This window comes from Cetorhinus maximus, chromosome 9 (genome assembly GCF_964194155.1).
Source record: "Cetorhinus maximus chromosome 9, sCetMax3.hap1.1, whole genome shotgun sequence".
Classification (NCBI taxonomy): domain Eukaryota; kingdom Metazoa; phylum Chordata; class Chondrichthyes; order Lamniformes; family Cetorhinidae; genus Cetorhinus; species Cetorhinus maximus.
In genome coordinates, this window is record NC_135887.1 from 99554567 (window position 1) to 99573707 (window position 19141).

At 40.2% G+C, this 19141-nt stretch overlaps 1 protein-coding gene across 4 annotated transcripts in view; it reads right to left on the bottom strand.

Annotated features, from left to right (window-relative positions):
* The window catches only part of znf143b (zinc finger protein 143b), a 94588-nt gene that overhangs the window by 12558 nt on the left and 62889 nt on the right, over positions 1 to 19141 (bottom strand). For all 4 annotated transcript variants that reach the window (XM_078549176.1, XM_078549172.1, XM_078549174.1 and 1 more), the window contains exons 10-12: positions 10277 to 10402; positions 3231 to 3410; positions 1441 to 1665 (exon numbers count right to left, since the gene is read on the bottom strand). In XM_078549176.1, coding sequence (XP_078405302.1) covers positions 1441 to 1665; positions 3231 to 3410; positions 10277 to 10402 — 531 coding nt within the window. The remainder of the gene's footprint in view (positions 1 to 1440; positions 1666 to 3230; positions 3411 to 10276; positions 10403 to 19141) is intronic.

Genomic DNA, 19141 nt, shown 5'->3' on the forward strand with positions numbered 1-19141 from the left:
GATTGGAAAAACAGTATGAGAATTGATGCAAGCCAGTGCTAAATTCATTTAAAAAGTCAGTTTCAAGATGTTGTTAAATAGTTTGAAGTAGAAAGGAGATTTGGTCCCAGTTTACATTGTGCTGATGCTAGTTGGAAATTCATGACCAAACCAACAACCTGAGTCGGGGGGCAGAAATCACCACCTTAACGAGAGGATGAGAATGATCAAAGGAGTGTGAATTTGATCACATTTGCATAGTACAATTTGTATTAGTACAACTTCTCAGATCTAAAAGACACAACTATAGTTAAGATATTTATTATATAAAATATATATTGATGTCATAATTACAATTTATTCACACTTAGCTACCCAATAGTAAACCTCCAATTTGCTATCTATACACCTGTGATTGGAGGTTTGAAACTCAAAAGGGGCTAAATGCCCAACCAGATAACAAAAAGACAGAGATAGTCGTGCAGCTGAGTCTGTCATACAATAGCAAATATCAGATTTTCAGCGAAATCTACTGTGTGTTCATTCCCTTTACCATAACTGTGGAGTTAGAAAACTACAAGAAGCTGATGAATAAGCCATACAGTGCCATAAAACGTGTTTTAACAGGTACACTTAACAGTTTTGTTTTATTAAAATTCCTTCCACAGAACGCAATAAAATGCAATCTTCAAAGGGCAACATTCCAAACAACACCTCACCTGGGACTGGACTATTGACTGCTGAAGAATACTACCACTGTGGAGCATTAAATCCAAGCACAGAAATAAAGTGATAGAATCACACTGAAATTTCAGTTTATGTTTTAAAATTGTGTTTGAAGGAGTTCAATCTGCCTTATGTAGTTCCGAGCCATATAAACCAAGTCCCAGATTTGATCACTGCTGTATGACCTAACTGATCTGAGTTGGAATGCAGAGCACAGCAACTGACTTTCACACTTCTGAGCTGGAAAAGGGGGAAAGAAAATTAGCCAAGATTCCCACTCCTGATCATGATTCATGGACTCCTGTCAGAAACTGCACCAACGTGGAATTCCATTGTGGTCAATAGCTCAATACGCACTATTGAGGCTAACACATGAAGAATTGCTACAAAGACAACCCAGCACCTGTGAACCCATAGTTAGTGCAAGTCTGCACCTTCAGAAGAGGTACTGACATTTCACAGGTTGGGGAAATGAATACTAAATAGAATCTGAACAGATGAACTATCAACACAGATACTCAAGACCTTGATATCAGACTTCATGGAGCGTATTTACAGTGCTATTTTGGAAAAAAAAAGTCTGCATGTTTAAGGTGTCAACTTTTATGTTGCAATGAGACTTTTCCAAAGTTTGCAAATAAACACAGGTTTTTTAGGAGTCATCAGTATTATTAAATATTACGAGTTGACCCGTGACGCTGCTCATGGACAAAAGCATAACAAAATTGTACTCACCATCATGTGGTTCAAAGAAAGTCTCTTCTTCTTCAGTTGGTTCACTGTCCCCATGTGCAGTTCGTTTATGCATTGCCAGCGTAGAAGTCTGTTTATATGTTTTGCCGCAGTGGTTACAGTTGTAAGGTTTGGAATGTGTGTGAACTACGTGGTGTTTATATAAACTGGAGTACTCAGTGAAGCGCTTGTCACAACCAGGTACAGTACATACATAAGGTTTCTCCCCTGCACATTATAAATAAGTCACAATTACATAATGAAGATAAATTCAACAATAAAAAGGAAAACCTCATGTAAAATGTTGCAGGTAATCTGCCAAAATAAATCACATTCTTATAAAATCTTTTATGCCATTTAATAGCCTGAAAGCAGTTTATTTTTCTTTATTCATTCACAGGATGTGGGCGTCACTAGCAAGGCCAGCATTTGTTGCCCATCCCTAATTGTCCTAGTGGCTTACTAGGCCATTTCAGAGGACAGTTAAGAGTCAACCACATTTCTGGAGTCACATGTAGGGCAGGCTGGGTATGGATGGCAGATTTCCTTCCCTAAAGGATATTAGTGAACCAGATGGGTTTTTACAACAATGATAGTTTCATGGTCACCATTACTGAGACTAGCTTTTTAATTCCAGATGTTATTAATTGAATTTTAATTCCACTAACTGCCATGGTGGGATTTGAACCCATGCATTAGCATTAGCCTGGGCCTCTGGCTTACTAGTCCAGTGACATTACCATTACATCATCATCTTCTCCTTAAGGGTCATAAATTCAGCAGAATTAGTATTTTGTGGTAAGAGGTCCTATTTTTCTCTTCCATTTTATTACAAAAATAAAAGCAGCTTACTGTAGCACTGTTGCAACTGTACAGAGTTGTCAGATTTGCAGCCTTGTATCAGAGGTGTCCAACATGCGGTCCAGAGGTCAAATCCAGGCTGCAAACTCTTCTTATTCAACTTATAGGCACTTTGCCAAGTGTTTCTAAGCTTTGCTCGATTAAAAAGGACTATCTCACCCACAATAGGCATAAGCAAACTGTGCAGGGTAATTATTCGTGTAAATAGGACATCCTTCCTGATCTTGTTTTAGTAATCACCCCCTTTCCAGTACTTAGTCTTGTATTCAAAAGCTTAAATCTGACATTCAGACATTGTGCAGGTTACTCTACAAGGGAGTTATGAGATGCAACTCTTATCTCATTAAATCACAGATTTAAATTCTGGCAAATTCTTGAGTGAGCACTGCAGTCTCTATGCTGTGGTTACTGATTGAAAATACACCCCTGCATTTTGCATTGCAATTGAAAAAGAAATCTCATCCAAACTTTAAACAAAACAAAGAAACTGAGTGAAAGGGAGGTTTCAAATTCAAGCACATCTTATCCCTGGGCTGCTGTCTTGTGCCTCTTAGTAAGTGACTCATTGGTTTAAACTGGCTGAGGCCTGAGAGTAGGCCGTTCACCTTCTCACCTATAGGTGATGTGTGACCTAGGAAGACTGAGATGAAACAAAAAGAGGGCTCAAAACTCTTACAAAAATAGTGGAACCACCTTACCTCGAAGAAGCATTCAAGAAGAATTACTTTTTTTTAATCTAAATAGCTAAATAGCTTAAATGGACAACTAAATAGATAATATACTCTGTTAGATAATACACTAATAATCAAGCTTTACATCGAAACTAGGAGCAGGAATAGGCCATTCAGCCTTTCGAGCCTGCATGGTCATTCAACATGGTCATGGCTGATCCTATTAGGAAATGACTAGCAGCACTTTATTCGGATTGATACCTGTGTGTATCCTCATGTGGTTCTTGTAATTGGTTGCACTTGCAAAGGCTCTTCCACAGCCTGCCTCTGGGCAGAAATATGGTCTTTCTCCTGTGTGAGTCCGAATATGCACTTTACGAATATTTGACGTAGTGAACGATCTGCCACAGCCTTCAAAAGGACATTTAAATGGTCTTTCGCCTGTTTGCCAGATATAATGCAATTTGGTTTTAACAAAAACAGGGCACAATACCGTGCAAGTAAAACATCTGCAATTTTTGGTCAACATATTATAGTGGCTAACATATTTATAGTTATACATATGTATACTTGAAAGTTAACTTAAAATGTGAAGAAACTGTAGCACAAAAGTTCTGCCAGACATGTGATGCCAGGCATTTTTGATTTACTTACATTTCAACCTCCTCAAAATACAATTTAAGGTCAAAGCAGTAAAACAAGGATATAAAAAAGTAGCATACATTTTATTTTGAACGTCTTTTTTGCCAGATAACTAAATGTTTTTGTTAATATTTAATTGTCTAGACCATTAAATGCATGTAAAATTGCTGCCATCTACTTCTTAATTTTGAAAAAAATAAAAACTTCTGAAATATTTATCATGTTACAAAACTAGAAGACATTATTTGAAAAATTGAACTTTTTTAGAACAGAGGGGATTAAGAGTGATTTAATAGAGGTGTTTAAAATTATTAAGCGATAAGACAGAGTAAGTGGACTATTTTCAGTGATTAAGATGTCTAGAATGAGGGAACATTGATAGATATAACATTAAATATAAAGAAGTAGGGCAGAAAGCAGAATAAACCTTTTATACAGAGGGTTGTGAGGCTGTAGAATGCAATACCAAAGTTAGTAATTGAAGCAGAGATCATGTCAACATTTAAGAATAGATTATATAGTTGGTGAAAGATCAATAAAAGGATATGGGTACATGGAGAGTATATCAAATTAGAATAACTGCTCATGTGCAAGATGTACTTCAACATGGTTTCATCGAGAGCACCACCCAACCCCCTTGACCTTTACCATCTAGAAGGAAAAGACAGCAGCCACACGGGAACACCATCATCGTCAAGATTCCTGGCAAGTCACACACCATCCAGACTTGGAAATAAATATATTGCCGTTCCCTTATTGTCACTGGGTTAAAATCCTGGAATTCAAGGGAAATTATGGATGGGCAATAAATGCTGGCCTTCCCACCAATACTGGGCTGGGTGGGCCGAATGGTCCATTTTCACAATGTAGTTTCTGTACAATGGAATGCTCGTTTACCTTTGTGGCAAAAGCAGACCAACAACACTGCTCTAAAACCCAATGGACCGATGATTCTTCCTCCAATTCCAGGCATTGACTCAATCTCTACTTGTATAGCACAGTGCAGTTCAGAAACTGTGCAAGGAACATGGGGAACATGTCACATATCGCTCTGTAGCCCACTAGGCAGAAAACCAACATGTTTCACACTAAGCCATCTTCAAAGAGATGTTACATACATTATTTTTATTGTATAATGAAGTAACCACACATTAACAAGATCTTAGCTACTGGATTGGTTTGCATTTCAAAGTGGATCACAGGCTTCCTTGCAATAAATGGCTAGTTGCTGTCTCAATGTAGCTGAGTCATTCTAGCATTTAACTTGACTCTTCAGTGTTAATTTGGCTCAGTTGGTAGCACTCATACCTCAAGCAGAAGACTGTTAGTTCAAAGTACACTTCAAGACAGAACTACATAAGAAAAGTTGACAGCGCAGGACCAAAAAGTGATACATTGTTCAAAGCACTGTCTTTCTTTCTATTGATCCAAATTGAGATTGACAAAGCAGTAAATGAAGACAAAAGCAGAGTTCAGAGATCACATCTCTATTTGACTGCTATTGTTTCAGAATCAAGTACCAACATTAAAATGATCAGGTTTGCTATTTTTACTTTTGTTTTATTCCCTTTTGAAAACATTATTATTATGTCATTCACTTTTATCTTAGTTCTGTTGTACTCCCATCTGCTCATTCCTGCATTTTATTTATTTATTCTGGCTTTATTCCACTTTATTATCTCAATTTCCATATTTGCATCTTCTTTAAAATTGCTTATTTTTCTCTCAAGTTTTTTTTATTTGACTTGATTTCCAGTGCAAGTTCTCTCCAATGTATTCAATAAAACTGAAATCATGTTACTTTATTTCCTCTTTTTGCTCCGTCTCCAGTGTTGTTCGTTTACTACCTGCTATATAAGGATGACAGTAGCTTTTTTTGTTAAAATTTGTTTATTCGTGAATTTCCTCAATTCACAATACAAATTGTGCACTATGAAAAAACAACCCACTCCAAAAGTGGACAACAGCAATGGAATCATCCAAGCAGCAAACTTGCATATCCCCAAATGCAGCACAAGTTTATCGAGTGAGTAGCTGAACTACTTGGAGCCACAAATGCTGGCCTAAAAAAAGGAAGATCCCAGGTTCAATGACTGGAGAATTCTCTGGATTACGAAGGGGAAACTTGACCACCTATCGAGTGACGCCTGTTTGAATTGCGCTACTCTTTTCTGCAAAAGCTTGTCCCACTTAAACTGAAATCCTCAGCCATGCGTTTATTGACTCCAAAATTGACTACTCCAATGGTCTCCTTACAGCCTTCCAAGTTCCACTCTACATAAACTACCATTTGTTCAAAACTCCACTGCCCACATCCTGTTTCTCACCAAGCATGGCTCCTCTACCTCCTCACCAACCTTCACTGGTCGTCTTTCCTTCAACACAACAAATTCAACAATTTTGTCCTTATTTTTAAAAATTCTTTCATGGGATACGAGTGTTGCTGACAAGGCCAGTATTTGTTGGCCATCTCGAACTGGCCTTGAGAAGGTGGTGGTGAGCCACTTTCTTTAACTGCTTCAGTCCATCTGGTGCAGCTACACCCACAGTGTTGCTGGAACGAAGTTCCAGGTTATTGATCCAGCAACAGTGAAAGAACAGCGATATAGTTCCAAGTCAGGATGTACCACCCATCTCTTCACTTTTAGTGTCATATCTTCAAGCTAAAGTTATACATACATGACGTCACTAGGTGAAGACAACATAAAAGATGCCACAGCCCAACAGTAGCTATCTAGTTTCACACATAAAATGGCTATTTGTATGTGGCATTGGAGGACACATAATGTCCCAGCAAGGAGTTAATACCATGGGCAAAGAAAATTGGTTGAAAAAGGAGAGAAGGGCTAAATAAGTAACTCCATTTGAGAAAGCCACAAACTGTCTATAAACTTCAAAACTGGTGAATTATGTTGGTGGTTTTTTTTTTAATTATATATTAAAAGTTGTGTACTAACTCAGCCAAATCCAAATCCTGCACATAATTCTGCAATTGTTGGTAATAAAGCCAGGTAACTATGTGACTCTTGTTATCAGGACAGATTTGGTTGACATAGTAATAAAGCTTTGTTGAAAGTCTTATAAGCAAATTGCTCATTTTTCACAGACTGTCAGGTTCTCCCAAATGATTAATATTATGTAGCTATTGATAAAGTTATCAAAATGATATTACACTTAAAAAAGGCAATGTATAAATTTAGCATCTCATAAAAATGGCACAATCAAGAATGACTTTAGGAAGAAAATGGAAGTGCAAATTTGCGCAAATTACAGAAAGATATAAGAACTACAGAGCAGTGAAATAGGGGTCTTCAGTGATCCTAATATAGCTTGGGATAGTAACAGTGTAAAGGGCAAAAAGTGTGGGGGGGGGGGATTTCCTGAAATGTGTGCAGTGTGTTGCCAGGCCAACGAGGAAGCAGTGCTGGGTGAAGATCTGGGAATGAAATGGGACAAGTGGAGTATGTTTCAATGGGAGAGCACTTGAGGAATAGTGATCATAACATCATCAGGTTTGAATAGTTATGGAAAAGGATAAGGAGTGATCAAGCATAAAACTGCCTAATTGGTGGAGGCCTAATTTCAGTGAGTTGAAAAAAGATCTTGCCCAGGGAGATTGGAATCGAGAACTGGTAGGCAAAACAGTAATTGAATACTGGAATAGTTTCAAAGAGGGATAGGTCGGGTACAGAGTAGACACATTTCCTGTGTCCATTTGCAAGCCTGTTTGGCTACCACTCTGCACCCAAGCCTATCACTTCTATTTTCACTTGTTTTTTCCGCTTCACGTCTATATCCACTTGTTTTCTCCCCCTTTTTTTCCTTCCATTCTCTTTACTTCTCCTAGACTTCTCCTTTCATTTTTCCCCTTCTTGGGGAGTCTGCCCTCCCAAATCCATACCGCTACACTTCAGTTCTCCTCAACCTTCCTAACCTCCTCCTGTCATCCCAGGCTTGGCTCCCTCTTAAATAATCAAAGGTTCTCTCTGTGCCTCTCATGGCATCCTCCCAAAGAGCTCTCCGAGGCCCTCGTTGCTGCCTCTTATGAGCAACAACCCTGACTTTATCTGATACTGTTAACTGCTCTCTCTCCTCAGTTACTATTTGGTGTCCTTCAAGTCTGCCATCATCACCCCACTTCTCCAAAAACTAACCAATGAGCCCACAGTCCATGCAAACCACCACCCCTTATCCAAACTTCCTTTCCTCTCCAAAGTACTTGAATGTGCCATCACTTCCCAAATTTGTGCCAATCTCTCTCAAAACGCCATGTCTGAATCCCTCCAATCAGGTTTCTGGTCCAATACAAAGTCACAAAAGTCATCCTGACATCCTATGTAACTATGACTATGGTAACCTATCCCACCTCATCCTTCTCAATCAGCCTGCAGCCTTTGACACGGCTGACAAATCATGCTCCTCTGTCATCCAGCTGGGTGAGATTCCACTCACCTGGTTCCACTCTCATCTATCTCGTCGTAGCAGAAGGATTATCTGCAATAGTTTCTCTTCCCAAACCTGCACCGTTACCTCTGGAGTCCTCCAAGGAGCTATCCTCCGCTTTCTCTTATCTTGCATCTACATGCTGTCTTCCTACTAAAATCGTCTGAAAGCACGTTAGGTTCCTCCTGCTTTCTGATGGCATTCAGCTTTACATCAACATCTCTGTCGACTTCTTCACAATCTCTAAATTGTCAGACATCTGGTACTGTAGGAGCAGTAATTTTCTCCAACTAAATTTAGGGAAGACTGAAGTCATTGTCTTCTGTCTCTGCCAGAAACTGCATTCTTATCCCTAGCAGCCAGACTGTTCTCAACCTTGGTGTCTTCTTTGAGTGAAATAAACTTCTAACCACATGTCCACTCCTTACAAACACTCCCTACTTCCACCTCCGTAGCATTGTTCAACTTCACCCCTCTTCAACTCATCTGCTGTAGTTACCCTCATCCATGCCCTTATTACCTCTAGACTGGACTACTTCAACGATCTTCTGGCTGACCTCACATCTTCCACTCTACACAAATTTCAGCTCATCTGGAACTCTGTTGCCATATCCTAACTCACACCAACTCTCGTTCATCCTCATTCCTGTGCTTGCTGACCTACACTGGCTCAAGATTAAGCAACGTTTCAACTTTAAAATTCTCATTCTTGTTTCAAATCCCTCCATGGTTTGACATCTCCCCATTTCTGCCACCTCCTCCAGCCGTACAACCTTCCAAGATTGCTGCGCTCCCCCAATTCTGGCTTCTTATCCATTCCAATTTTAGTCACTCCACTATTGGCATCCTCGGCTTCCTAGGCCTTAAACTCTGGTATTCCCTCTTTAAACTCCTCCATCTCTCTGCCTCCATCTCCTCTTTCAAGATACTTCTTAAAATCTCCCTCTTTGACTGAGAAAAGATTATTCAGCATACAGATTTACTTTGTCAAATTCATTCTGTCATTCCTGAGCTGCTGCTTCTGATTCTACTGTCCCTCCAGTTATCATTTGCAAATTTGACAACTTTGCATTGAGTTATCAGGCCAATTTCTAAATTTGAAACAAATAGAGATCCTAACACCAAGTAAAGGAGTACTCCACTTAGTACTGCAGCTCCCCACACCCTGACATAACTCCTCTGAGTAACTAAGATAAAAGCAAATACTGCAGATGTTGGAAATCTGAAACAAAAACAGAAAATGCTGGAAAAACTCAGCAGGTCTAACAGCATCTGCGGCGAGAAAGAGAGAATTAATGTTTCGAGTTCGTATGACTCTCCTTCAGAGCAGACTCTTCTGAAGAAGCCATACGGACTCGAAACGTTAACTCTGTCTTTCTCTCCACAGATGCTGTTAGACCTGCTGAGTTTTTCCAACATTTTCTGTTTTGGTCCTCTGAGTAACTGTTAGTTTCACCTGTCCTAATGTCTCCTTCTGTGGCTTGTTATTAAAATTTGTTTGATAACGCTCTTGAGAAGTGCTTTGGGACATTTTACTTCATTAAAGGTGTTACATAAATGCATATTGTTGATGTGTCACTGTGGCAGCCTACATGAGTAGATATGTGGAAATTACATTGACATTATGATGTTTATAAGAATCAGGAAAGTAAACAACAGCTGGTTTTGGGCCGGGTGGTTGGGGGAAGGGAGCAGTTGGAATTAATGTATCTATTGATAACACCATAATATTTAGAGAAAATAGTCATAAAGATACAACCTATAGTATCATAGAAAAGTAGGTTGCAGCTTTGTGCCTCAAGTTGCCCTGACAGCAAATCACTATAAGATTGCAGGCATTAATATTTTACTGAAGACATAAGTATTTCCCTGAAAGGTCCACTAAAAAGTAAGCTACATCAATTTGCACTTTTAATCGAGGATGTGAGGGTAGAAACAGGAGATGGTGCTTTGGCAAGATTAAACAAAAGGTAAAATCAATTTCCTTAACCACATTCATTTTTTAAATATGTTTTTTCACGGGACATGGATGTCGCCGGCTGGACCAGCAATTTCATTGCCCATCCCTAATTGCCCTTGAGGAGGTGGTGGTGAGCTGTCTTCTTGAACAGCTACAGTCCATGTGGTGCAGTAGCACCCACAGTGCTCTTAGGGAGGGAGTTCCAGGATTTTGACCCAGTGACAGTGAAGGAAAGGTGATATAAATTTATATCCTGTTTTACCTGTGTGAGTTCGGATGTGTTTCTGTAAATCTCCTGAGGTTTTAAATGCTTTGTCACAACTTTCTTCTGGGCACCTGTATGGCTTTTCTCCTGTATGAGTTCTTGTATGGCTTTTTAATCCATATCCTGAAAAGGCAACACAAGCATTAATAAGAGGAAAATAGAACTTTGAACAGTCATTGAACTATGCAAACAGATTTTTAATTGGATTGCAGATGTGCCACTAACAAAAACCTCAGCAAAGCAGTTTCCTCATGCTTATTGACATAGGGTGCCACAGTGGCAGCAGAGGATTTTTGCAGAACAAATGGAAAGGAATGTGACTAATATTTGTTGGCATTTTTGAATGAATGTTTCAATCGATACTATTTTCTGTAGCTTGCGGTCTGTCTGCATTTTGAATGCAATATGGACACTTGTTTGTCTATTCCAATCATTAAACTCAAAACTGGGGATTCATGGTAAACCCTGGGAATGGATAAGAAACTACTCGAGGGGTGGAAACTAAGTTACTCAGAGGAGTTATGTCAGGGTGTGGGGCAAGCTGCAGTACTAAGTGGAGTACTCCTTTACTTGCTGTTAGGACCTCTACTTGTTTCAAATTTAGAAAAATGGCCTGACAACTCAATGCAAAGTTTCAAATTTGCAAATGATAAACTGGAGGGACAGTAGAATCAGAAGCAGCAGCTCAGGAATGACAGAATGAATTTGACAAAGTAAATCTGCATGCTGAATAATGACAATGAAATTTAACAGAGAAAATTTAGAAGCCTTTCACATTAAAAAATGTTTTTGATGAATGGTGTTGAAGTAGCTGAAAGAGACTGTGTCGTTTTATAGACTCAGCACTAAACATGTCTGACAGTGCAGAGCAGCAATCAACTATGTTAAATGACATAGCCAAATCAATGAAGCATAAGTTATGATCAACCTGTACACCAATGTCCCTCTAATTTTTGTTTCTGTCATGTGCGGCTCGTTCATTTCAATGCGCAATACCTTTAACTTTTTTTTTTAAATACATGCATGGTAGCTTAATGGGACAACTCGTGAGTGACCTTTGCAGTACTTTCAGGTTGCTGCACAGCCATACACACGTGCAACTTGGAAGGGGCAATACTTTACAGTGCTCTGGTTAGACCAAATTTTGCAAAACGCATCCTGTTCTAATCTCTGAGAACAAGAGCGACATTCTGGCACTGGAGACAATGCAGAGAAAAGTCACAAGATGGCTGTCTCTTCTCGACAGTTTGAGTTATGAGGAAAGAAGTGGAATGCTTGGTCTTTTCAGCATGAGAAGGGAGCAGTGAAGTGGTGACCTTTTTGTGGGGGTGAAAAGGAAAAGGGAGAACACCATCTTTCTCTTTAAAGGATGATTTAGGTTGGTACCATATAGTTCCCTTGCACTATATAATCTTTTCATTTGGACTAAATGCTCTGGAATTGAGAGTTAAGAGTGATTTGATCATAGTTTTCAAAATATTAAGGAAAACAGAGTGAAACTATTTCTGTTGGTGAGAAGTCTAACAGTAGGGGGCGTAGCCTAAAAATTAGAGCTAGATCTTTGTGTAGTGAATTTAGGGAACACTTCTACACAGAAAGGCGGCAGAATTTCAGAACTCTTCTACAAAGAGTAATTGATGCTAAGTCAATTGCTAACATTAAATCGGAGATTAATAGATTTTTGCTAACCAACAGTATTTGGGTAGGTTTGTCCAACAAATGGCCAATGCGCTGGATGCAGCCTGCGAAGCCCCTCTATGCAGCCCCTGGAGCCAGTTTTCAAAATTCCGGTCAAACAGGTGAGCCTATCAGCAGCAAATGAGGGAGAGAGTCAGTCTCTGACTGGAAAAGCAGTGTACACTGGCAATGGTGAGTGCATTGAGGGCTGCCGGACTGAGGGAGGCCAAGCAGCGGCGGGGCTGGAGCCCGGGGAGCCAAGCAGCAGCGGGGCTGGAGGCCGGGGAGCCAGCTAGGTCGGGCCTGTGGAGGGCCAAGTTTTGTCAACCTGAGGAGGAGACGGTGTTGTGGTAAGTATGTGGGAGTGAGGGTGAGCATGTGTGGTGTGTGTGTGAGTGAGAGAGTGAGCGTGTGTGTCGTGGGGGGCGGGAGGAGAGAAGTGGCACAATATGTCTGTGAGTGAGTGAGGGAGTGACATTGTGTCTGAGAGTGTGTGGGGGAGTGACAGTGTGTGTTTGAGAGTGCATGTGGGGGAGTGAGAGTGTGTATCTGAAAGCACTGGGGAGGATTGCGAGTTTGTGTGTGTGTGTGGGAGCAATTGTGAATGAGTGACTACATATATTTTGGGGGTGGGGGGGTTGTGTGGGGAGAGGGGCCAGTGTTAGAGGCTGAGTGACTGAGTGTGTGGGGAGGAAGTGTGAGTCTGCCTTGCGCCCAGCTTTAGGTTTCACACTCGCTCTCATCACCACATCCCAACACACACACATGCACCCACTCACAGTGGTTGAGGGAGCGTGAGTGAGCACCCTGAGCCTGGGGGTGAGCTGGACATGTAGGCCCGCTCACAGTCTGGTCATTTTTATTAATTACTCTTTTTTAAATTAACAATTTGTTGCTATGACATTGCTATATTTTTGCTCAGAAATTGTTTCTTTCCTTAAAACCTCAACTTGTTTTTTGAAATTCAGTTAATTGTTGTGCCCAACCTTATCTTTCTGAAATTTGCTCATCGGTCTCTTGAGTGAGAAAAATATGAAAATGTGGCCTCCCGAGCAAAAAGTTTTTTTTACAAGCCTGTGTTAAGGGATATGAAGTTAACATTACAGATCATCTGACTTTCGCCCTGAAATGTTAGTCGTTTCTCTCTCCACAGATGCTGCTTGGCCTGCTGAGCATTTTCAGCGTTTTTTTGTTTGTATCTACTGTCTGATGTACCAGTTAATGGCACAGAGTTCAGGCTGTATTGGTAGGTAGTTTGAGTCCCATTTCACTGTATTCACAGCGCACTTCATTCTGGGGCAGTGTGCTGGTTGTAGGTGCTATTTCAGTATATTATTGAATATATATTTGATCACTGGACTATCACCTTCAAGGAAACAGTGCAGTCAATGTGTGAAAGCTCCGTGTTACAGTATAATAGTCCACAGCCTTTTTTTTTTAGGATTTATTATATTTCAAATTTAAAACAGAAATTTAACATTTTTACCATATTAAAACAAGCGTCCCTTAATTTAAAGCACTAAATTCTCACTTTGCTGTGTCATTGAATTTATCAAATTTAAATGATAGGTTTTTAAATTATTTTAGAATATATAAACTCTTGAATTATTAGTAGACTCTATGTGCTGAGTGTCATGAGGCTATTATTGTATATAATATTATTGGAAATTATTTTTCTTCTAAACTGGAGGTTTAGTTTGTGGGTGTTTCTTAATTGGATTAAAGCCAGCTAGTCTGGGTGCTTTGATGTATCCTAGTTTTGAGATGTAAGAGAGGTAGAGTGCATTTGTATTTTGTTGAATAAAGCATTCATGAAGGGGAATGAAATCTGGCACCTAGCTAGCAGAGACCAAGCAATGTTTATATTACTAATAAAATTGGTACTATGGTTTTATTGTTAGGAGACATGGAGTTCAAAAGGGCTGGTGATACAATGAGAATTTACATTCAATGAGATGTGCTAGGTATGGCAGATAGCAGTTGTGTGTGTGCAGGGCAGAGGCAATGTAAGATCAAAGCCTGTAAGCCTACCATTATGTCTGCAAAGGGACCAAAGTGAAAGGAACCTCATTTTGAATTTGTAAAGTGAAAATGCTTTGCCTGGTGTCTGTTTAAAGTCTATGGGTTGCTGTTGCCTTAATGGAGATTAGTTTGGGAATTTGTTAAAAGTTGTGATAGTAGTAATTTGTAGCCATGTGTATATATTTAACTTGTGTAAATTAATAAATGTCTCAAGTAATTTGATATAAAAGCCTCTCGAGAACTGGTGGTCTGATTCCTGAATTTAGAGTTGCATCTCAAAAATACCGCTTAAAAATATAGGTTATGACAGTTATTTAAAGTTTTCCTCTGGATTTTAAATAACTCAGCTTTACCAACTGTTGGGTCACAACACTGAGATAGTACATTGAAACAGAGCATAAATCTTAGCCCAACGTTCAGTTATTTTTCCATTTAAAACTGATTAGATGGCTGGAAGAATTGTAACATCAGAAAAGATTATCTCAGCCATTTAACAGCTGTTCTGATGAAAGGTCATCAACCTGAAACATTAACTCCGTTTCTCTCTCCCCCACTGAGTATTTTCAGAATTTCCAGGATTATTTATAACAACACATTATTCTTTTAAGTGGTTAATAGTTCATTCCACTGATACTTTCTGATGTTTTTGTTTACTTTTCAGCCTTCTTCTCCCCTTTGTTCTGATTGCATTTAATACTTTTTCATTTTTTCAGTGCTTATCAAGAGTTATACTTGTCTGTTCACTGCATGAATGCTGACTAACCTACTATGTGTTTCTACCGTTTTCTGTTTTTGATGAGAAGAGTTGGTTTTTAAAAAGTTTGACTCAATAAGTTGATAGCTCAGCGGGGCAATGTTGATGACTGATAAACCAGCCTGGCTCAGTTGTTACTTCAATATTACATAAAACCCACATTAGTCCCAGAAGTGCAAGACTTTAAACTTTAAAAGTTGGCCGCAAACCAATATAAAACTGCTGGGAGTTACTCAAAATGGCAGCCATACATCTGCTAAAAACAACAGTTGTTAAGTGGAGTGTTTCCCTCCAAGAAGGTGGTATGCAATCCACATTTGCATTTTTCAGTAACTTAGATCAAAAGCTTTTAAGCAGGGTGACAGGTTTGTGTCAGACACCTGGTTAATTAAAAATTTCAGATTCTGGAAAGAACAATGGAGAGATTTAGTAGGTACAGGTAGTCTCTTACTCACGAGTCACCAACAGTGTTAGGTCTGAAGTGCATGTATGCACAGCTGCATAGCAATTTGGAATGTATTACGGAATTAAATAAACAGGCTGCTCACAACAGCGAGTTCATGCGGAGGATGGGGGGTGGGTGTGGGGGGACATGCGCATGTGCGCCTTGCGCATGTGCACCTTGCGCATGTGCACCTTGCGCATGTGCACCTTGCGCATGTGCATCAAAACCCCTGCAGTAAAAGCACAGGTAGCTGAAGACAGCACTAAAAAGTGCAGCTGTGGTTGGAGAATCAGCAAGCTGGAGTGAGTGGAGTGGACAAGAGTGAGGAAGTGAGAAGGGTGGGAAGAGAGGAGCTGAACAAGATCACGGGAGAGATTGAGTTTCAGAAGATAAGGGCACTCCAGATTCATCAGTCAATGTTTCTGGGAGGAGACAAAGGAAAACTCCCCAGTAGCCCGTTGGCCTGAGAGGGGAAGGGCTGAGCCAGGTGAAAGTGAATGACCCAGGGAGCTTCTGATTGTCAGCCCCGTGTTTGAGCGAGACTTCAGAGAACTCCCCATTCAGCAGTTCTCAATGGCCCAGGGCTCAACCTAGAGATGCATGGTCCAGAAAAGCCAAAAGCAACTGAAGGTCACAAGCCCAGTGAGCACTGCCAATTATGGCCAAATCACTCTCACATCTGGGGTGAAGTTTATCAGTGGATTTAATCTCAAGGAGAACCTAATGTCTTTTGATGAGCAGATTTATGATGCAAATTGGGTTATTAATCCCATATATGGATATGTCCAACGAACACCTATCTTAAGCAGTGATTCAGCCACATTTAACAGCCTGGAAATGGCAAATGAATTGAAACTGTCTAGGTTAATGGATAATGGATGAGAGACCAGATTACATGAATTTAATTTCACTGTTTGGTGAGATGAATGTATTTTTAAGGTTGTTTATGATCTATGCCCAGACTTTCAATGTGTGCGCATCTTCTCCATTTCATTGGCATTTCATGCACTCTCTTGAAAGTGCAAGCTCTTGCTTCGAGAAAAGGGAGCTAACAGTTCACTTGTAAGATGCGTGAGAGGTAGAGGAATAGGACAGATGTGAGGAAGGGTAGAATGATGCCTGTGAGGTGGAGAATGTAACCATTGCAACATAGCCACTTTCAAGTTCCCCTCCAATTTTCACACCACCCTGCCTTGGAACTATATCATCGCTTTTTCACTATCACTGGGTCAAAATTCTGGATCCAGGGTGTACCAATGCCACAGAGACTGCAGCAGTTCAAGGAGGAGGCTTACCACCACCTTCTAAAGGGCAATTAGGGATGGGCAACAAATGCTGGTCTTGTCAGCAACACTCACATCCTATGGAAGAATTTTTTTTTAAATGTGCGGAGACTTGGTATGTGACATGTAAGAATAGAGGTAGAATGAAATGTGAGGAGAGGTAGAATGGGACATATGAGGGGTGGTAGAAAGGCTTGTCTTAGGAGAGGTAAAATGGGATGTATGTGAGAAGTAGGATGGGATGTATGAGGGGAGAGGTAGAATGGGAGTTTGAGGAGAGGTAGAATGGGACATATGAGAAACGGTGGAAAGGGATGGATTTTGAGTGGGAGATTGGGACACTTGAGAAGTGGAATGGGACATCTGAGGAGAGGTAGAATGGGACATGAAAGGTTGTAGATTTGAGAAGAGAGCTAGAATACAATTAGAGAGAAGAGAGCGAGAATGGAACTAGAGAGAGGGAAGGTGGATTGAGATGTGTGATGGTAGAAATGTAACGGAACCAGTTAGAGGTGGAGTGGGAAAGGGACCTTTGAAGAGAGGGAGAATAGGACCAGTGGGAAGAGAGCAATGTTCCCTCTTATGTTGCACCCATGAATGACTGCCGAGCAATCTGCAATGCGCCACACATGAAATAAACAGATAGCTCACTACTTTGCAACAGTTCAGTGACTCATGCAGCCCATGGACAAAAAAGTAGCATTCAGAGGTGTTTGCAGTTTTCCTAGTATAAAGAAAATTTAGAAGGAAATGGACACTAGAGTCTCACAGGACTTGAACACATTGTGTGGAGGCTCATGCAGCATAGAAATTTGCAGCAAAACACAGCTTACAACTTAAAAGTTTAAACAGAACCCTTCCCCCAATATCAAACATTGATCAGATTTATCTGCTGCCACTATTGCATTACATTTCCAATATTACAATAGTGACTACAGTTTAAACGTATTTCATTGGCTGCAAAGCACTTAGGGCCACCCTGATAATGTGAAAGGCACTACAGAATGCAAGTAATTGCTTTTGTTCTACTACTGCTACAGTGACAGATTCCATTTTTAGAGGTGCACATGCCTTTTAATAGATAGGTTTTCCCAGCTCTCAGTCAGCCACTAGATGGAGAACTTTGGGATAGCCAAGTATTCAATCAAGAAGAGTAGAAATGGGACAGAATAAAAACTGGTACGGTCATTTCTATATCATCAAATAACCATGCAGCATCATTGGCATCAGCAACTTTGTGCCCAGACTACCCCATTCTCATAACAGTCAATGCACTTCAAAAGTAATTCACTGAAGCAACACCTGTGTCTTAAAATTCTCATCCTTTTATCGAGTCCCTCCATGGGCTCACCCCTCCCAATTTCTGTAACCTCCACCAGCCATACAACACTCCGAGATAGCTGCTATTCTCCAATTCTGGTCTTTGGGTATCCCTGATTTTTATTGCTCCACTACTGGCTAGGCCCTTAGCTCTGGAATTCTTTCCCTAAACCTCTCCACCTCGCTACCTCTACCTCCTTTAAGATGCTCCTTAAAACCCACCTCTTCGATCAAGCTTTTGGTCATCTGCCCTAATATCTCCTTATGTGGCTCAGTGTCAAATTTTGTTTGACAATGCTCCTGTGAAGTACCTTGGGACATTTTACAATGTAAAGGTGCCATTTAAATGCCAGGTGTTGCTGAAGCTTAAGGACATATCTACACCTGATTTACCTCTCAAGCAACAGCAACAAAACAGATAAAATATGAATGAACTATCTCGTTACTGTTATGGAGCCTTGTTATGTTTGCCTACGTAACAATGACTACACTATAAAAGTAATTAATTTGCTTCAAAACACTTTGGAACATCCTGAGGATGTTACAGGTGCTATGTAAACGCATGCTATTTCATTGTTTTTATGATAAGGCACTATTACAAATGCAAATATTTATTTAATTTTTAAAATGTAGTGAGAAGCTGCAGCAGTAGTAAGGAATTAATTATTTTCTACAAAACTTAGGAAAGGAAAAGTTGAGTTGCCCTAATCAGCATTAAGTTATTTGATCTCACCTGGGGCAGTTGTAAAGTTACAGAATTATCCCCCAGTGGTATGCAATTTTTCCTAGCTTGCTGGTCACTGGATCAACATCTACGTCAGCCCAAAGCTTTGAGTTGTGAATATGACAGTTGAGCAGTTGTTTTACTAAACCTTACCTGCTGACATCAGAACATTTCTGCATACAAGAAGAAATGGTGGGTCTTTATTAGGGGAGAAATGATTCAACTGAAGCTATTTCCTTATAGGATATGAGTCAGCAACTTTAGTTTATTAGGGAAAGGGAAATCGGGAAAAGCAAATAGGGCAGGCAGGCTTGAGGTGCTGTCAGCCTCTGCCTGCCTAATGGCTCAGTGGATAAATGCATTATACGTGTGGCTTGTGTAGTGTGTAAGTTGAAGTGTCCTAAATCCTCAAGCTATTCAAGTTAGCTGATTTATGCTACAGTGGGGAATAATACTGACCTCAGCATCCATGGCTAAGGAATGAAGAACAGTGCAGGTATGAACAGTGAGTGAAAACAGGTTTGGGGTTGGCTGGACTACTCCACATTCAATTAGCCCACTGAACACCCAGGCTTACACACAAAGTGTGGCTACACTGATGAAGAGCCTGAAGGCCGCTAGTGGATCAACTTCAGCG